A 20352-nucleotide genomic window follows, 5' to 3' on the forward strand; every position below is an offset into this window, starting at 1 on the left:
GCAGCTACGCTCCTGCGATCCAGTCCTACCAATATAAGAATGGGCCTGGCGACTGGGGCGACAGATCGCTGGTTGGACGCGGAGGCTAGAGAGATTGGGAGTTTGGGAGAGCGAGCTGCGAGGGTGTTGCGCGTTGCGCATGTGCGAGGGAGAAGCCGGTCCGCGGGGCGCGGATCACGATTCACGAAACCGCGGCGCGCGCCCGCCGCCCGGCGCGCCGGGCGCGGAGCGGACGGATTCGAGTCATTCGAGGTTCGATTCGACTGGTTCGAGTTCGAGGGTGTCAAGGATCGCGAATGGCCGCCATGGCCGGCGCGACGCCGACGCGCCTTGACTGCCGGGGTGCCGGGACTGCCGGGCGAGGGCGAGGATGCGGGAAGATGGCGGCGGCGGCGACGGCGACGGCGGCGGTGGAGTCGTGCGTCGTCAAGCGCGCTGACGTTCCGCGCGACGTTGAGCCCGTTGAGCTTGAGGTTGAGAACGCGACGGCGCGGGCGGACACGGACAGGCCGGGTGAGGCGGACGCGTCGCGCGCGGCCACGCCGCGCCGGCAGCCCGAGCTTTATCAATTTCGCGCCACCGACCTGCTGTACTACGCGTCCTCGGTCAGTTTCTTTTTCGCGGACGTAGCAACAGGTGAACAAAGAGTGCCACATACGCACACGCATACACGCGCGGCAACGCGCGTCTCTGCGTGCGATACACGGGGTGTCCCGCGATTCCCGATCCCGATCCCGATTGACAGGAATGACAGTGTGACAGGTCCGTTTGCGATACGGTCGAATGGAACGGAGCGGACTTGATTGTTCGATTGCAAAATTCATACTCGATTACTTTCGATTCTACTTTGGTTAAATTTTACTTATTGGAGCTTTAACTTTACGAACGTAATGACAATTGCAAAAAAATCGCGACGAACAAGATTTCGCAAGTTCGCGAAATCTGACACGAGATCGCGGAACACCCCGTATACTTACGTCAGCTTTGTTTATGTCAATGGTGATAAAAAAAAGTATCGCGATTGCGAATCTGTAGCTTTTTGAACTGAAATTGACTAATTCTTTTCTCTTATTTGGATTACAATAGAAATAAAATAATAAACTAAATACTAATGTATAGAGTTATATTTCTTTTTATTATATTTACATATAATTTATTTTATTTTATTATTAATATTTTATTTTTACTATTCCATACTTGCATATTCTTTACTATGCTTAATAGAATAATGTAATTAATAAAATGGTAAAAGAAAATTGTGTTTTGAATTGTATTTTATAATTATAATTAAATTTTATAAATAATCATAACGAAAATCGTGATACTTTTCGTTAACACCCTCAATATGCCTTTTGCACTGAAATGTTGTCACATATAATATATGTGATAAAATTTGTATTTGCACACTTGCTCAAAGCATGCGCTGGAAAGCTTCTGTCTTCGTAAACCTTCAAACACCTTGTAAGATATTTTTCGCACACACAGACAGCATTGTATGTGTGGAATACCTTTTGCAAGGCCACTCAGCGTGGGGATGCTTTGCAATGGGTTTCACCGTCTTACCCGCTTGTGTTACCCAACTATTTAGTTTGAGATGGCATCGCAGCGACGGTTCCCTGCGGACTGTTCACTGGTTTTTGCACTTCCTGCTACTCGGCTTCTTGCACAGGTACTTTATGTTTATTTTTGCGCAATCTCTTCCGCTAGATTGCGTCGGCGACTCTCTAAATTAATATATACGCTTATTAATATATTTTCTATTAATAATAGATCATTTACTTTTTTTTTCCAGGTACTTGACTTTGCTTTACACTGCGGTGTACTCTTTGAGAAATAAGTCCAGCTTCAGCAGGGACAAAAACTGGGTATATCGACAAGAAAGCGATATATGTATGTTGCACTTGTTTGAGTCGTTCATGGGGGCTGCTCCGCAGTTGATATTGCAGCTGTATATCATTGCGAGATTAAACCATGCGCCACTTTGGACGAGTAAGTGTTCTCTTCACCATTCGTAAATGTTACCTTAATTTATACTTTATATATTACAATATGTATTTGAATGTAAATATCCAAATATAATGCGATTACACGGGATTTAAAATCTAAGAAAAAGAATATACGTATTTTTTAATTACATATATTTAACGTATATTTTAACAAGCAAAACGTTTTTTCTGAAAAGAATCTGAAAAAATGAAAAGAATTTAAAAAGTTCTTACGTTACATCACGAAACTTTCATCAAGTTTTAACATTTCTTCATCTGTCTGTACGACGTATAAAAATTGAGAGCTGCCTGCATGAATATAATCGACAAATACACCAATAGCATTAGACAACGGACGAATAATTGAACAATTTATAATCGTTCTCGTAAATCTTGTAAACTGCATCGAGAAGCGATTGCGATATTCCTCGGGTGTACTCGTCGAGTATTTTCCTGGTGGTCACTCCCAGGGGATTAATGTTTCGCGGGTAATCTCTCTCGTACAGGTATCCGCTCAGATTGGCATCCTGGATGAGAAAGTTCTGATCCCTGTCTAGAGTCTCAAACTTGAGAATGTAGTCGTAGCGGATCGTGCAGGGTTCGCAGGTACGATAATACGGCGTCCAGTGCTCGTCGAAGTACTTCTCGCTGACTATAAATCGCAGAAATTCGACAAACGTCGGTTCCAATCTTGTCATATTATCGGATCGACGGTATTTGAGCACGATGCGCCGACCGAAACGTTTGTAGTAATACTCGCGATTCCGCATGTGCTCCAACTTATCCCTGTACGCGGACAAGAGACGCTCCAGCGGATGTCGCACAATTAGAAACTTCTTCGTTCTGCTCATCTTCTAAAAATTGAATGCAAATTCGCGATTTATTTTGTCTCTTTACTCATATAAACTCTCCAGAAAATTTCGAATTATGTGATTTTATTTATAAAACATTGTACAACCATACCTTATAGGTTTTATTAAAATCCGCATCCTGTTGAAATTTTTGTCTCACGATATCGCTGACCTGGGTAAGATTGCGACGCACCAAGTCTATAGTAGCATCTGTCAAAGTGCCCTTTAAAACGGCAAAGTAATTCATCCACGTGGAACTCGCCGCCTTGTATATAGGGCACCATGACACGTTGTGCTCCCTTTGAATTAATATTATTTATTAAAAATTGTTAAATTTTTTCAGCCTATTCAGCCTTTTTCGATGCAAAAATCTGATAAAAATACTTTAATCCTTTTGATTTAAATTTCTGTTTCATATACGATGAGACATATCATTAATATATATAATTTTTAAAGAACTTTTTAGCATCTCCATCGCTTACGTGTCGATGATCATGTTTGTCAGCGAAGCGTTCCGATGCGATCTTTTCGTGTCGATTGTCTCACACACGTGTGCCACCCACCACCTCCTCCTGTCCAATTCACGCCTAACATCCTCCATCTGGTCCCGCGACAGCGGAACTCGCGGCATTATTCCAGACGTGACGGCACGTGCAACAGACGCATATTTTGACGATGCATACCTCAGCGATGCGGCCGGCTCTATGTTTGTCTCCGTGTGTGAGGTTTGCGCTAAATTTGCCAGTATCAACAACGTAACAATGCAAATCGTCGCTAACGCCGCGATCGATTCTATCACCGTGACCTGTTTCTACAAATTAATCAAATTAATTTTATTTCCTCCGTGTGAAGAATTGCAAAGAAAGAAACACGGAAAAATCATTTGATGCTTGATTGAAGGAGGAGAATGCGTTTGATACATGCTTGGGATATGTTCCTACCTGCATTAGTAGAAAGATCTTTTTTGGGAAATAAAAGCCGGCTTTCAATAATCCCGGGTAAACCGTTGAATTTTTATTATCACTCGACGTTAACATGTCGATCGTTAATATTTTGTACCACATATGCATCGTGCCTCCTATCTTGTCACTCGTACAAGTCACTTCAGGTAAAACGCCACTCAATTATGGTTGTACGTTACGGCCGATGTTGAACTCAGGAATATGAATATCTACGAATCTCTGCGACGAAACAATACAACGAAGTCGGCAAGTCGCATATTATTATTCTTCCGTTTCCTCTCTCGTGTCCCGCCTCCACAGATAACAGGAAGGAGGAAGGAATATCGCTGACAGTTTATCTGTTTCTCCCGAACAATATGTGGACGCAACGACACAAGTTCCACGAAGCGAGGGACTCTCGTCCTCCTCCACGGTTTTAAATATAAAAGCGACGAAGCGCGAAGCATAGCGAAGCGAAGTCGAAGCGTATTCAAAAATAGCCGAAAAGAAGGCACAGTAGCTCGTCGCGGACAATAGCCACGGATAAATATATTAGTGCTTTGGTGCCTTTTATTTTTTTATGTTTATTTTAATTTATGTATGTCCTAACTTTATTTAATGAATAATAATGATAATCTATATATCCTCGATACTGTCCAAGAAATACCTATATCCTATATATATTCTCGACATTCCTTTAGCATAGAGAACACACATTCTAATAATTAAGATAATAATACGTATACATCCTCGATATTTCAAAATTAATCCAAATGTATTCAAATTTAAAAAATATATTTTTATAATAATTTATATTTACAGGCTTAATATTGTTACTCTAATCGAATTAATGTATATGAAATTTTTGTACAGGCGCCTCCGCAGTAGCTTCCTTCTGCTCCCTGACGTGGGCCGTGAGTACATACGTGAGGGCCATGCACAATATCAATCGCGAACGCAGCAACGCGACTTGGGTTGCTCTTGTTCTTCAGGCTCTCTGGCGCAGCGGTATGCTGCTGTCCAGAATCGGAGTTTTGGTACTAGCGGCTGTCTTTATGAAAACGTGGTTCTTCTTGTTTCTGGGTGAGTTTTACCGAGAAATACTTTTCTAACTAGAACACGGAAGTATTATATTCATATGAAATAATTGTAATTATTTTCCAGGGCTGCATTGGTTATTCATGACGATCTGGGTGATCCTGCAAAAGACAGAGTTCTGTCCTACCATATGGGAGGAGCGCATCTACAATTGCATCATCGGATTAATCTATTGCTTCGACTTCTTCAACCTGCGCGATGGCAGATCGCGTTATCGCGTGCTCGTCTTTTATTCGGTGATCACGGTGCAGAATCTGGTTTTCCTGATCATGTACACATTGCGTTTTAAGGACACTGTCGCGAGCGATACGATGATCGCGATCGCGACCCTGATAATCGGCTGTATGCTCGTCGGTCTGGCGAGCATGTCACTGTATTATGGCAAGTTTCATCCATCAAGAACGGTGACGAGCATCTCCCGGAATATCAGCGAGCATTGTACAACTACAAAGGTTGACACACCCAGGTCCCTCAAGTTGTTCCATCGCGGCTCCTTGGTGTCGTTGCATCACTCCATTGATATCTCGCCGAGGACCGAGGAGGTACCCACCGACAAGCAATCTTTGCTTACGAATATCGCACAAATTTCCGATTGCGCGGAGGAGGGCATTGTCAATCGCAACTACAGCTCGGAGAACGAATCCAACGCGAGCGCCGTGCGCGTCTCCACCGAGTGCGAGAGGCCGCACAGTCGCGTCGGTGCCAAGCACAAGGAAGAGGTCGCGTTGTCCAACGACAATTCGGACAACGCGCTTACCAGCAGCGCGCCATTGAATTCTCTGTATCCGGGCTTGCCCGACATCGACTCGTCTCGAAAACGCCGCGGCATTTACGAACACGACATCACGCCGCAATTGGACTGGCACGCGCCGGATATATTGAACATCGATTTGGAGCAGTTCGGCAGTATCGACAACTCCGAGCGGAGCAATTCTCTCACGCTAGATTCCTGCAGTAAAGTGATCGGCGCATTGGACGTTATCAAGAACAGAGAAAAGCTGACGACTCCGACGCCATTGGAGAGCAGCAGGATATTCGATATAGAGAAGGTGTCGAAGGACCTGCAGCAGCAGGTCTAAAAATATGTTATTTAAAATCTATAACTTCTCGCTTTACTTGTTACTTTAAACTCATTACTTTTCGTTATTATTCTTCTTTATGTGATATTACTTATGCTACTTTTCCTTCACGTATATTGTTTTTGTTATAGCAGCGGGACGAGACGATGAGCTGCGTGACGTCGATCCACGACTACGAGAACGTATGCCCGCTGGGAATTGCTCGGCCGCCTTGGTGTATCCGCAGTTGGAAAGGCTACACAGACATCGAGACATACATCCACGATGATAGCGTGGTGCGCGATCGGCGGCGGGACACTCTGACGAGCACGACCGGCACGACGTACAGCTCGGAATACTCTGACGGCATGATCTCACGAGGGATATTAAAGCAGGACGATTACGCGGATGCTCTGACTTACGATCTGGTGGAATCTAAGGGCAATAAATCGTCTTACAGCGATAGCACGTTTTCCGCGTCCACCGTGGACGATCAGAACGCCAGTCTGTACGTAGCCAAGCCGGTGGTGTTCGACGACCGGGGTGGTATGCTCGCGTTGGACACAATATTGGAAGAGCGCGATGATTCTTCATTGTCGGACGAAAAGTTTCAGCACGGGACAGAACCGTCGCGCGACTCCGCGAGTACCCTAGTGAGCACGATAGATCAGATCAGGCGGTATACAGCGGAGAATTCGCCGCGACATATCTACCACACCACCGGGACTCAGTGGGAAGATCTGAATCCCAAGAACTTGATGGCGCGAGCGCACTTTGCCAAAGTGTTGTTCGACAACGATCTCAGAACCGCCCCGGCGACGACTGGTCCAATCGGTCTGACCACGCGGGACGTTGAGAAACGCGAGATAGACGCGATCAGGGAGTTCGTCCGGTGTTGTGCGATAGAATCCATCAAGAAGACGCCCCTGATAGATGCTATTTTGTCGGACTCACCGATTCTGGGCAGCAGGGCGAGCAAAGTCGTGCGACAGGTCACGTTTACGGATCGTAAGAGCGATTTCGACGCAAACGAGAGCGACTTGTATGTCGAGATGAGTCCCTTGGTGTCCGTCGAGAACGGCGAGAACTCGTGCCAGACCAGGCTCGCCGACGCGAAGACCGCCGAGGCGGAGAGCGCCGCCAAGACCAGTCTTCCCACAATATCGAAAAAATCGCCGGATAAAGAAAATCTGTCGCCGATCTTGTCGAACAATAACAGGCGGATTAATATTAATAGTATACACGATAACAGGGACAATAATGATAGGCACGCTTGGACCATAGAAAGAGACGATAAAAATGACAAGTCGTTGTGCAACATGCGTTTCAATCTGAAGGAGAAGCGACATTTATTTCTCGAGCAGGTTCTCTCGCCGGTTCCAAAACTCTGGAACAAACGTATCTCCTTTCATCCGAGCACCAAAAATTTATAGTGAACGGGCTCTTCAGTTCTCTCACTTGTGTTTCATAGCTAAAAATCGATTCAAAACTCATTTTTTATCGTATATTTTCTAGTATTTACAGCGAATTTTGTTACGTATTGCAGCGTATTTGCAGCGAATTTGATTCACTAACGTGGAACAATTCACTTTCATCGAACCAAAAATTTGTAGCGAAGGACTTTTCGATCTCTTTATACTCGGCACTGTTGTCTTTCACAGATGAGAATTGAGTGGTAGCTCAGTTTTATCTTGCTCAAGTGTATTTTTCATATATATTTTATGTAGGAACTCTTTACAAGTTTTTTTAAGGAATTTTCTTTCGCGTAATAGTCCGACATGCAATAAAAAAGTAATCTTAACCCGTCGTGGTATTGGATATATTTTACAAAAAGGTAACAATTTTGCTGCGAACGTTATTCGGTTACAAACAAATGAAGAAGATTATTACGGAAAGGGTTAAGAAAAATACACCACAGTACAAATATCGCAATATATATAACATCACTCGTTAATTAGGCACACATCTTAACTTTTATCCATGACTAAGCTGCGCCGCGTTTACCTTTATAAATGTTATATAAAGGTAAACGCGATGTAAGCGTGTGATACGCGCCGTCCGATTGTTGAGATAAATCTATAACGACTTAAGTTTAGTGTTTTGCGCTTTTGCGATTTGTGTATATAAAATGACTTATTTTACATCTCGTACCGAGATTATTTTTGTACGCAATTTTTATATACAATAAAGATGAGACTCTGTGTAATGAAAAATCCGCAATCAATCATTGGTAATAAATATCATTATGCATTCGTAACTCCATTTTGTAATTTGTAAACACGAAATTTGGAATTGTAAAAGAAAAAGTCGACGGGAGGAGCGTTTTCGTAGTTTCGTGTTTGAATACAATTAAGTACTTCGGAATCGAAGATATCGCGTATAGATATTGTTTTAGAATTGTATCTCATTCAGTTTAAAAGTTTCAAATATGAAACATGAGTCCAAAAAACTTAAAAGTTTCTCGATCTCTCTTTCTCTCTGCGACATACAATATACAATACAATATATAAATATATATAAAAGAAAAAGCGCCGCCAAACGAAAATTGGGAAAAAAGAATTGTGCGGAAAGAAAGCAGCAAATGTTGCGCTATAATAAATTTAATGCTAATTGCGCATTTATATCCAAGAGATATTGATTTTTTATTATTGATTGAATAAAGTATCCTATAAAAAGTGTAGAGCTTTGACTATAGAAGTAACGGAAATGTAGAGTATTGTAGAATGTAGCATAGTGAATGGTGGTGAATGTATGCACGCGCGCGCACACAACACACACACACACACATACATATGCAAAACGGAGCAAGTGTCGCCATCTGACAACACCCGAGACTACTGTGCTCGAGACGGCCGAGACGCAAGATGAAGCTAGGTTAGGTTAGACTGGGTGGAGGAATTTGGCGATCAGTCGCGAGACTCGCGAGTCGCGAGAGAAGCGGTGGTAGAATCACGCAGAACGTAGGGGCGACCGGGCGAGTACGAGCCTACGAGCCTGGCGTTCTGACACGACACACGACCCGAGACGAGACCCCGAGAGACCGCATTCGCAATTCGCGTTGTTCCCCGTCTCACCTGACACCTCTCAAGTCTCAGTTCTCTTCTCACCTGTATCGCCTCAACCGCCTGTACGTCGCCGCTCTGTACTCCGTCATGGTCGATCAAGCTGCCGCGCGTAGCATCGCGACGTCGCGATAGCGGATAGCGTGCTGCATAAGGAGCGCAAACGCCGCGAACGCATCTGTGCCAACCACCGGAGCACATGGATGCGACCAACGGACAGAAGCCCCACGGTGAGCAAGGTTTTTTTATTTCTGGCATAATCCCGATTTATTAGTTTTCTAAATCTTGAAAATCATTTTGTAACACGTGAAATTACGAATCCCTGGTTGATTAATTAATTGATGGAATTTGATATGCCTTATTAATGATGCATCATTAAAGAGGTTTACAGCGTACAGCTGTGCAATTATATTTTACATACCTAATTTCAATCTCTTCTATTTCTGAATAAATTCTTTAAAATTCTTAATTATTTTGATTAAATACGTTATCATTTATTTGTTGTATATCTGTATAAGAGAAATTAATCTGTAGCTAGGTAATTAGTATTGGCACAGCGTCTTCTATATCGGAAACTTCTTTTACAGTGGGGCAACCTTTGACCGGAGGAGGATCTGTCTCCGACAAGGGTAAGGAGTGGCAAATGGAGTTATTGATGGAAAAATTACGCTCCAAGGCTTCTACGTTTAAACCTTTAGTGGAGACCGCGAAAAACATGCGTATGGCCATGTTGGTGAGTGATTTCTACTTATTTTGTCATTTCGACACTTATACCAAGGTATAAATGCAGCTTCTTGCTACGTAGGACAAGCGATTTGCAATTGACAGCATAGAGAAGAATCAATTGCAAAAATGTTTGGACACCTTGCAGCATTCTATCAAGGTTACTTCGTTCCAGTCTATGGTAGAACGTTTGGAAAGTTTAGCAAGGCAGTTAGGGTGAGTCATTTGTAAATCTGTCATCTAGTAAATGTAATATTTCTTTATTTATTTATTACTTGATAACTTATATATCATGTAAAATAAATTGAGCTTAAATATAAACCATTGTCCCATTACACAGATTAAAGTTCATGATGTCTGGTCCTCCAGGCACGGAAATATTCATATCCTCCGACATGTTCTTCTTGGAAGTTCTATTAGAGCCGTCAGGGCTTGTTAGGGATGTTAAAATCCATCATGAAGGAAAAAGTGAGCAGCAGGTAAGATCTACGGACATAATTGTTATGATTATGTTTTTCTTGTTACGTGTTCTTATCATTAATCCTGAAAATCGCTGTTGCAGAGTTGCGAAGCACTCGCATCGGCTTTGTCACGCGGTGACTTCATCGATTTTACCACGCAGCTGGAAGGATTGGCATCGATATATCAGCTGAACGCTGACAAGAAAGTAAAGTGCAAGGCGTTCAGCGCTCTACAATCCCTCGAGGCTGACCTGGGTGTTTTGGCACAGCTGCAAACGTTCATGAAAGAACCGTTCAATCTGGTTCACAAGAGTCCCGTCGGTTAGTGATTTGACATATATCAGTTTTTACATAATTTGTATTATATTTTAAGTTGGATGCACAATGAAAAACATAGGCACCAAAAATAGGAAATAACATGGGCAATAGATCTTCAAAATATTGCCTGTATTATTTCCTATTCTTGTTGCCTGTGTTTTTTGTTGTGCATCCAGCTTTACGCATAAAAGTGTTGTTATATCTATTTTCCACATTATTTATTTATTTACGCACAAGTAGATTTGCATATACATATATGCACTGCTGTTATATATAATAGATATGCGACTCAACTATACGTTATCGTTATGTAGGAATTCTGGAAAGAAGAAGAGGTGGCCACCCGATGAAATTGACGTATTTCGTCTCACCATACGATTTAATCGACGAAGAGAATCGAACCTATGACACTCTTAATCCTGATACAATCATTAAAAGAAAGATTGGACACTCGGTGACTGTTTGTATGGAAGGTTCGACGGGTCACAAGCTGCCTACTTCTAGTATTATAACTGTAAACCGAAGTCCTACAGGCAAGAGGTGTGTAACATCAAATTTTATTTTTTTATTATTTCTTTATACGTTTCTCCCATGTAATTGTTAAAAATCAAACAATTACAATTATATTTCTAATCATATTTTCGCTAATTGCGCGTATTTTCTATTGCTTGGTTTTATATGTATATATATCTAATCTATAGTTGACTGTTGCTTCCTTTGTCCCCCTTGTATAAAGTTAGCAAAATACATTTTATAGATATAAGAAAGACACAAAGAGAAAGTTGGTTGATCAAAACATGTTTGTCAAGATTTATTTTAAATCAAAACAGTTGCAATAAAAAGAGTTTGTGCTTCTTTACTCCATTGCCTCTCTTTTTCAGCACTCCTTCATATGCTCCATTGACCAGTACAAATTCCTCCATGTTGCCTGCCTGCTTCGTGTTGAAGCTCGGCAAAAAGATGCCCATCTGCATGGAGTTGGTGAAGAGGATACAGAAAGTCACGGAGCTCGAGTGTGGCGATATCTCGGCGCCACATCCGCTTCTCAGTCTGATAATACAGCACGCAAGCGATGGCCAGCTGGATTGTCGAAACAATAGAGGCTTATATGTGGTAAGTGACAAGATTTAAAAAAATGTTTTTTTATGTCTTTTATATCCTGAGACACATCGTGCAACTCTCTCTCTCTCTCTCTCTTGTAGACCTTGCCGGATCAGCAGCACTGCTATTTTATGACGGAAAACAAGAGCATGGAGGGCGTACTGGTGTGCAGTATCCCTTTCACGCATCCCGCGCACGTGCCGCAAATTCTGGTGTACTTACGGCAGCAAGCGCTGTTCAACTGCCTGATCGCGAGCTGCGTGCGGCCCATGGCACGCCAAGATCCGGAACATACGACCATACTCGAAGTAAGCGCCCTTTCGTGGCAGCACATCAGCGTGAGCGTGGAGCATCCGTACGAAGAGACAATGGCCACCGCAGAACTGGATCTGACAGACATATCGACGCTTAAATGCCGGTTGTACGGCGTGAGTTTGACAACGAACGCGGAACAGACGTCGGATCTCAGCGGTAGGGTGCTGCAACGTTGCCTCAGCATCCCGTTGACCATGCGAATGTTACTGAAAATCTGGGAGGGTCGCTCTTTACCTGCAGTGATGAACAATCTGACCAGCGGCAGCGGCAGTAGTAACGGTAGCTACAATCTCAATTTGGGATCCGGCGGTAAGGATCAGACTGGACAAAACGCATCTGGCACCGCGTCTGGCATGCCGGACTTTACGAATGGCGAGACAAAAGTGAAGCAAGAACCCGGTTTGAATAACGGCAGTAACGGGTGTATGGGAGGCAGACAAACGCAGCAATCGGCATCGAATCAATTGCAGCAACAACAGCAACAGCAGTCTTTTTTAGATGCCGGAACGGAAAATAGTATCGGTTTTCCGTCGTATTCCGGCCAATCCGATACGACGACGATGACGATGAGCACTGCTGGGACGAACAACGCCTCTGCCTCTATGCTAAACCCGTTGCAGCTTGGTGCACTGCTAGGACAGGCAAAAAACTCTCTGACGGGCAACTCAAACACAAATGAGCGCGGAAAAAAGACGCGGAAAAGAAAGACTGGCACAGACAGTCTTTGGCGTAGTCCAAAGCGAAAGAGTGACGGCGGAGACAGTAGCACGGCAACAGAGATCTTGCTGGAGAGCTCGAGCTCGGAGAACTCGACACCACTGGGAACGCCCACGGGCGGCCGCGAGAATCTCACATCGGAGACTAGAACATCTACACCGACTTCGGCCACTAGTTTGACAAGCGGCATAGATTTTTCGAATTTGGACGCTACCGATATACTCGATAAGAGCGCCTCGGATTATGATCTCGACAATTCTGAGAGGGACAGCGAGATCATGGAGGTGCAACACAGCGGCGGGGAACAACAACAACAACAACAGCAGCAAGATGTGGAGGAGTTGATAAAGATACGCGAGTCCTCGTCAACGCGCAAGTCGAAGAAAAATCGAGGTGGCAGTGGTAGCGAAGAGAAAAAGTCGAGCCCAACAAATATATTCGTCGATGAGACGTCGACAACAAGTAGTGGTAACAAAAGTCTACCGGTGCCACCATCAGTAAGTATTACTCCGATTTCATGCGGTAACTTGGATCAAGCGAGCACCACCAACTACAATTCCGTACTAACGGGCATGGGTTTGGAAAGGAGACCTGGCATCGAGATTATACCCATTGCCTCTTCACCATCGCAGACTAATTTACCGAGCTCGATCACCATCACACCGATTGCCGGTCCGGCACCATCGCCAAAGACCAGCGGCTTGACGAGCGCAACGGACGATCGGCAGCGAAGCGAACGGAAGAGTGGCGGTGGAAAGAGCAGTGGTAGCAGTGCTAAAAGCAGCTCCGACGATAATAAGAGCGGCGGGAATAAGCTAGAGAAACGGCGCAAACGTAAACGAGAGGATGGTCCGATGGGTCCACCGGACAAAGTCCCATCAGGCGGTAAGCAACAGCAAGACCCACTCTCGAAGCCGGTATCGGTGAGCATCAAGCCGAGCACCGAGCAATCACCGCCGAGCGGTGGTGGTACTGGCGTCAGTCTGAGTTGCTCATCTTCACGGCCTACTTCCCCTGCGGCTGTAAGGAAGTTCAGTCCGTCGCCCACTCATTCGAGTTCGCTCGCCACACTTGTAGGTAAATCCAGTCCCACCTTGAAGGCCAGTCAAACGGCAGCAGCAACCTGCAAACCAGTGCAAAGCCCGAAGCACTCACCCGTCTACGGCAGCAGCCCGAAGCACAACGCGCCGAACGTTCCGGTCGTTCCTATGTCGGTCCCGATGTCATTATCCGTGTCCACGGTGCCCAACACAGTAGGCAACGTGCCGTCCGTGGCAGTGTCTGTACCGGTCCCAGTACCTGCTAGTGCGAGTCCGAAACATGGCAATACCTCATCTCCGAAACATGGTAGTTCGGCTGCGAGCAGCGGCAAACCCAGTATGTCAGCCCTGAAATCGGCGGCAAACTCGCCGTCTAGTAAGAGCAGCGGCAGCAGCTCTTCCGACACGACAACGACCCCATCCAAAGTTAAGTCCTCCTCTTCGTCCTCCGGGAAGGAATCTTCCGGTCGTGGAGATAAAGAGAGACGAACGTCATCCGTCGGGTCATCCGGCGGTTCGGGCAGTGGCCATCAGAGTCCCAAAACTAAGTCATCCAGTGGTAAGGTGAAGCAGCTGGAGATGATTTCTCCCGGCGGTGGCGAAGCTTCACAGGTCTCCTCTCTACAGGCTTCTGGTGGAAGCACTCCACCATCTGGCCAGGTTGACGCAGCGAGCAAATCTGCGATTGCGGCGCAACAGGCACGGAATCGTAAGAGTTCTCTCAATGCTGTGATCGATAAATTGAAGAACGCGCAGCACTGTACCGAAACCGATGCCTGCGGGAACGGTAGCGGTTCCGTGAAAGGCAGCGGATCCTCAGCAGGTCTCAGCAGTGGCAACACTGGCGGAATGAGCAGCACTGGACAGAAGGAGAAGAGTATCGGCAGCGGTGGCTCATCGTCGTCCAGCGGAGGGAAGACTATCGTCGAAGGTGGGAAGTCCTCTTGCGTCACTAAAAATGCGTCCGTGGAGACGAAGAATCCCGCCGAATACATGGTGAAGCACAGCTCAGACGGGATCAAGATCACTATCAACAAAACTCGTACCAAGGATTCCAAGCAGTCGGCTGCCAACCTGAAGTTATCGTCGGGAACGATAGCAGCTGCGAGTTCATCTTCGAGCTCCTTGTCGTCCGTCGCTTCTTCGTCATCGTCGTCATCATCCAGCAATGTAATTCCCGGCAGCAATGGCTCACCAAGGACAAATACGGGTCTCAAACCTGGCGTAAATTCTGGACCGGCATCGAAGAAACCGCAAACGTTGCAGACTGCACAGAAATTGCTTCCCGCGAAGATGATGTTAGCCACTGCCGGTATAAAGTCCGCCATCTCTTCCTCGGGTGCGACGAATACTGGTGGTGGTGCGAGTATCACTGGCGCGACCGCAACAGGGGGCCTTCCCCTATCAAAGGGTGGCTCATCCTCCAAAGCTTCCGGTTCACCCAAGACGAGCTCCGGGGCGACTGATCTTAGTCGAGGCCGAGACAAGCCTAGACTTCCGAAATCTGGTGACAAGGGAATATTCGCGTCGAAGGGTCTCGGTGATGCCAGGAAGTCGAGCCCGTCCGCTCTGCGCGAAGAGAGCGAGAGCGAGCGCGCATTCAAGCTGTTAGCCGCGCACGCGTCTATTTCCAGCCTTCCGCCAAGCCTGCCACCTCAATTAGTGATGGAGGGCTTGAGGAAGCAGCTAGACACTAAATTTCAGATACCGAAGCTGTCGGCGCGCGCGAACGTCGCAGACACCGGCGATAAGAACAAATCATCGGATAAGCTGTCGATCCTGTCCGATTCCGCCAAACAGACTCTCGACGGTCTGAAACAGGAACAGGGTAAGATCACCGGTCTGCCCAACGTCACTGTGTCGGTGTCCAAGTCGTCGATACCAGACGACCAATCGAGACGGGACCATTCGCAGAATAAACTGGACAATCTGTCAATCGCCACGTCCGCAGCCGGTGCGATATCCTTGAATCTCGTCGGGGAGAACGCTGGGTTGATGCTGCCTCCGCAATCGGCTGCCGATCCAGATGTACCTACAAATCTGTGCATTCAACCGATGGTGGACGAGCCTTCTCGCGACTCTTGCAAGGATTTAGGAATGAGACAAACGTCGACAGGTCAGCAGTTCCTCGGCAAGATCGACGACACAACCGCCGGCGGGATCCTCCCCAAGGGCAACGTTCCCGATCAGTTGGCGTCGTCAGGTGCCAAGTCCTACGCAACGATGACGGGTTCCAGCGCTTCGACCGCGCCGAGCGGCGCCGCCATCGTTGCCGAGAGCCTGAATCTGAGTACGAAGCCCGCCGATCAGGCAGCTTTGCAAACCAAATACAATAAGATCACCGTCGAGGAGAAGAAACAGCAGCAGACGTCTTCGTCATCGTCGTCGTCGTCGTCTTCCTCCACATCATCATCTTCCTCGTCATCATCGTCATCGATTTTCTCGTCGTTGGGCGGCGTCGCGACTACGTCTGATGGTAATCCGAGCATCATGACATCCGACAGCGTCGGCGGTGGCGGCAGTGGGAATAGTGGTAGCGGAGAACAGGAGGTAGCGGCAGCGGCAGCCGCGGCGGCGGCAGAGATGCTGCTGGACTTCTCCGCGGCGAATAAAGATCAAATGACGAAGGGAAGTCACGGTCTGCCGGCCTCCTTAACGCAGCATCACTTGACAACGATCCCGGAGCGGGCGATGACCCAGGCCGCGCCAACGGTGCGTCGCAATACCCCACCTCCACCGCCGCCCCCGCCGCCGCTTCCGGCTCCATTCCCGCCTGCCGCGAGTCCGTCCGTCAGTGTGCACATCGTCAAGAGCCCGGCACCGAGCCCCCGGGTGATTCCACCTTCCCCCCATTCATCCGCGTCACCCTGTATCACCGACGACGAGCTCATGGACGAGGCGCTGGTCGGTATGGGCAAATGAAGATTACTCAAACTGTAAGACAAAGAGAGAATACTCGCTTCTTTCATTCATCTACGTTCTAGACCAGGGAAGAGATCCCACCGGAAACGGGAACACCGAACTTTTCTCTTAAAATTGTACAAATTGTACCCATCTTTTTCTTCGAATTTAGAAATTATTCGAATGTTCTCTCTTTCTCTCATTCTCTCCTTCTCTCTACTCTGATGGACCACTCTATATATGTTATTGGCTAGATTTTTTATTGTAGTCTCCGTATTGACCGTATTGACCGTTATAACCGACTCAGAAAAACTCAAATACCAAGATGTATTTCGTATTCCTAGGACGGTCAAGTCGATGTACTTGAAGCTTAAATGCGAGAAGAATGCTAGAGTGTATTTCGGTTCTGCTTTCCGTTCGAAGAGATGAATGGAAATGCGTAAATATGTGTGCATGTTACAGAAAAAAAAAGCGAGAGAGAAACTGCGAAATTGGCGAGCGCGGAAATCAGTTTCTATCAAGCAGAACCGTAGAACTTCAACCGTGTGACGATGATCGATGCAAAATGGATCGATCCAGACTAAACTAAAGGACAAACGAACAAACATGAACGACTGTAGTGATAGTAGTAGCTTTTCTTTTGAAAAGAAAAGAGATGGAACATGTTTGTCGTCGCAATTGATTCTTGACTCATTTGAATTGCGGCACTGCCCGCATATATTGAAGCAAGGTCATTCATTCATTCATATTTGTTCGCGCTCTTGTCTAGATCTATCTTAAAGTATCGTACGTCCTTTCTCGGTCTTTCTGGCGTCGTACGAGTTGATTCACGTTAAAGATCACAGTGGCGGTCCCGTTGCTCTTTGATATTCTTTAATAGAATTTGAATAGGTGTGTCGTTCATGCTTAGCACGAAAAGAATATTAGAGCGAAACCGAACCTTTCTTCATCAATGATGTGAACACTCACTGTTAAAAGCAGATAGTTGGTTTGGATATTTTAAAGATACGTTGATACACGAATTTACTTTAACTCGAGTTTATTACGAGGACTGCATTTTCCAATTTTAAAATAAACAGCGCATTCCTCAAGAATTGGACATCTATTACGATGTTTTAAAAGATGGATATATAACAACTACGTCAGGCAAAATGTGTATATATTTCTTAATTGAATTACGAAACGTATATGTCTAATTAATGTATTTTGAGAAAGCTGAGACAAGCGCAATTGGAGTAAAGTCTAAGTGAATCAGGATCGGTTGCGCCGAGGCGTTCTAGATTTTCAGTCTACAAAGATTGTCCATCGTCGTCGTAAATCTTCCTTTCTTTTACCGGCAACAGTATTCTTCCTTCGTTTCGGTATCCTGTTCCGTCTTCAGGAGATATCGCGCTTCCGGGATACTCGAATGTGATCATTCGAAGTTAGCCGGTTTCTTGACTCGGCGATGATGCGACAGCTCGTGTCAAGCCGTATTAACTATTCTCCAACACTGCCAAGTGTATATCGATCGTTTTTTTTAATGTCTCCCAAGAAAGATTTCCATTTTTCTTCTTGCGTAATCCCTTCACGAGAGATGTTACGTTCAGCCAGCGCCTTTCGCGACGGTTCTTTCCTCGGACAATTCTTTATGAAGGAATTTCGTTTCGTTGTCAATGATGCGAGTGAGAATACTGGCTGCGTGATATACGTTTCTGATGTCAGTGCGAGCAAGAGTTTTAAAAAAGGCTGTGTATAAAGATAAAGAAAGAATGCGGAGGAGCGTATTGCGACATCTTTTTCTCCTCGTGCCTTCTACGTCTGTTTTTCCCTGAAATTCGGGTGCAAGCGTGGAGTGATTTGTAGGAGCAGCGCGTTTCTCTATTCAATCAAATCTACAGAGTGTATGACAAAGAGTTCTTATAGTATAAACTAATGAAATATTCCCCTGCGACAGAAATAAAAACAAATTCCAAGGTAATAGGGTAAGTACTGCATCCTTTAGAAAACCAAGAAGAATAAAAAAAAATGCAGAATTGTGACCCAGATGATCGGAAATTCAATGATAAAAAAAAAAGAAGAAACATACTATGTCCTTATGGCAAGGTGAATGTCTAAGAAGAAGAGGAAAAGATCTTCAGAATGGCTGATGGAAAATGAAATAAATTGCTAATTCAAACGAGAGTGAGGAAGGAGTAAGGATACCAAGTCTAGTATACATATTTAATAAGTGTACAAAGACGTGAATTAATTTCGCTATTTTCCTGGATTTAGAAGTAATATTATGGAAGGCGGTTGAAGGATCAGCGATCTCGTTGATCTCGAAGAAAAAAAGCGAGAGAAAATGAAGAGATAAATCTCTATTTATTATTAGGTGCTCTTGAATAAGTGCTGAGAGAAAGAGAGAGAAAGAAGCGTTTTTCTATATATTTTGGGTACAAAATTAATTCTTCCAGACAATCGTTCGCACGCTCGCATCGACGTGGTATCTCGTACGTTACGAACGACATCGTCCAGCAAATGGATTCTTTCTACATAGCTGCTTACCTTATCCTAAGGTAAAACGTCGGAGAGCAGGAGCTCATTGTTCCAATTAGTCGTTAATGAATTTTAGAGCAGTGCTGTGTTGATAAACGTTGCGCTTCCGCGTTTGTTTTCGTCGCACATCTACATATTTCCCGTAATAAACGAAAATCACGTTAAACAATCGTACGTACACGTATGTAGGTATATGTGCGATTTCTTTTACTTTAACATCAGTGGGAAGAACATTTCTTCTATTTCAATATTTCCCTTAAGTCCTCATCCTTATTCCAATAGTAGGGGAACGGGAGGTAACCCCGGACATTATTAAAATTCAATTATACCGTATATCTATGGCTATTGTTTAAACATTCTGCATATGTCGAGATACGCAGAAGATATTAGAATGTTTAAACAATGGCCATAGATACGCGGTATACTTGAATTTCAATAATGTCCGGGGCTATCCCCCGTTCCCCTGTGTATGAATGAAAATGTCTTCACCCGGCCTCTATCTCAGTCACGAGATTTAAATTTAGAAAGAGACAGCTCAGTTAGGAAAGCCTGGAATGGAGGATTGACTTTAGAGAACAAAGGAGATCTGATCTGTAGCTTTCAAGGTCGTTAATCGTATTGCATCGCGACGTACTATGTAGTACTATGCGACTGCCTGAGCGGACGAGCGCAAATTTAGGTACAAATGTTTATAAATAAGATATGTACAACTCTATAAATATAAGATATGGTCACCTCCTCTATTTTTCGATCTAGTAGAAATCGGAGAGGAAGAGAGAATGACAGAGATAAAGAGAGACGGTGAGAGAAAGAGCCGAATGTGTCGGCAAAAGAGCGATTCTCGTTGTATAGATTATTTTTGCGGAGAAACTTGACGAAGAAGTAGCTTCGTCGCAGTATCGAGAACGGGACTCAAAAGTCGTGTAAAGTTAGGAGAAATCAATGAACTGTGTATTATATGTACGCGTGGACGTGTACTTGTCTCCTATTTTTTCTCATTGAATTTTGTTCTTTGTAAGCGCGAGATAGAGAAGGAAAGGAAGAAAAAGGGAGGAAGCACGAGTTATGTAAATATGTATATACATATATATCATAAAGTGAAAAGAAAATAATTATATACATATAAATTATGAAGAGGATTGTATATGCGTATCGACTGTATGAAATAAATTAATTTGTATAGGGCGGAAGATATACGTACGTCTTCTTCGTTGCCATGCGGGAATCGAGAGGCGTATGTAAAACTTCAATTATAAAAATTATC

At 44.9% G+C, this 20352-nt stretch overlaps 3 protein-coding genes across 8 annotated transcripts; 2 read left to right on the forward strand and 1 right to left on the reverse strand.

Moving 5' to 3' along the window:
- Nucleotides 1-48: 48 nt before the first annotated feature.
- Nucleotides 49-8190, forward strand: LOC139821669 (uncharacterized). Of its 5 annotated transcripts, none has more exons than XM_071792885.1 (6): nucleotides 49-636; nucleotides 1486-1669; nucleotides 1793-1989; nucleotides 4651-4860; nucleotides 4942-5948; nucleotides 6089-8190. In XM_071792885.1, the coding sequence occupies exons 1-6, from the start codon at nucleotides 297-299 to the stop codon at nucleotides 7364-7366; spliced, it is 3216 nt and encodes a 1071-aa protein (XP_071648986.1). In that variant the 5' UTR covers nucleotides 49-296; the 3' UTR covers nucleotides 7367-8190. The 5 variants fall into 5 exon arrangements, with proteins under 5 accessions (XP_071648986.1, XP_071648985.1, XP_071648987.1 ...); XM_071792884.1 differs by having other exon boundaries at nucleotides 52-636; nucleotides 6086-8190; XM_071792886.1 differs by having other exon boundaries at nucleotides 58-605; nucleotides 6086-8190.
- Nucleotides 2122-4452, reverse strand: LOC139821676 (carbohydrate sulfotransferase 11). Of its 2 annotated transcripts, none has more exons than XM_071792903.1 (4): nucleotides 3778-4452; nucleotides 3319-3641; nucleotides 2949-3135; nucleotides 2122-2839 (listed from the first exon to the last, which is right to left on the reverse strand). In XM_071792903.1, the coding sequence occupies exons 1-4, from the start codon at nucleotides 3904-3906 to the stop codon at nucleotides 2330-2332; spliced, it is 1149 nt and encodes a 382-aa protein (XP_071649004.1). In that variant the 5' UTR covers nucleotides 3907-4452; the 3' UTR covers nucleotides 2122-2329. The 2 variants fall into 2 exon arrangements, with proteins under 2 accessions (XP_071649004.1, XP_071649003.1); XM_071792902.1 differs by having other exon boundaries at nucleotides 3319-3647; nucleotides 3778-4446.
- Nucleotides 8191-8333: 143 nt separating the features above from the next.
- Med1 (Mediator complex subunit 1) lies at nucleotides 8334-20280 on the forward strand. Its single transcript, XM_071792883.1, has 8 exons — nucleotides 8334-9225; nucleotides 9583-9728; nucleotides 9801-9934; nucleotides 10059-10197; nucleotides 10281-10500; nucleotides 10812-11037; nucleotides 11379-11610; nucleotides 11700-20280. Exons 1-8 carry the CDS (start codon nucleotides 9195-9197, stop codon nucleotides 16590-16592), a joined length of 6021 nt encoding a protein of 2006 aa, XP_071648984.1. The 5' UTR covers nucleotides 8334-9194; the 3' UTR covers nucleotides 16593-20280.
- Nucleotides 20281-20352: the final 72 nt, after the last annotated feature.

This window comes from Temnothorax longispinosus, chromosome 11 (assembly GCF_030848805.1).
Source record: "Temnothorax longispinosus isolate EJ_2023e chromosome 11, Tlon_JGU_v1, whole genome shotgun sequence".
Lineage (NCBI taxonomy): Eukaryota > Metazoa > Arthropoda > Insecta > Hymenoptera > Formicidae > Temnothorax > Temnothorax longispinosus.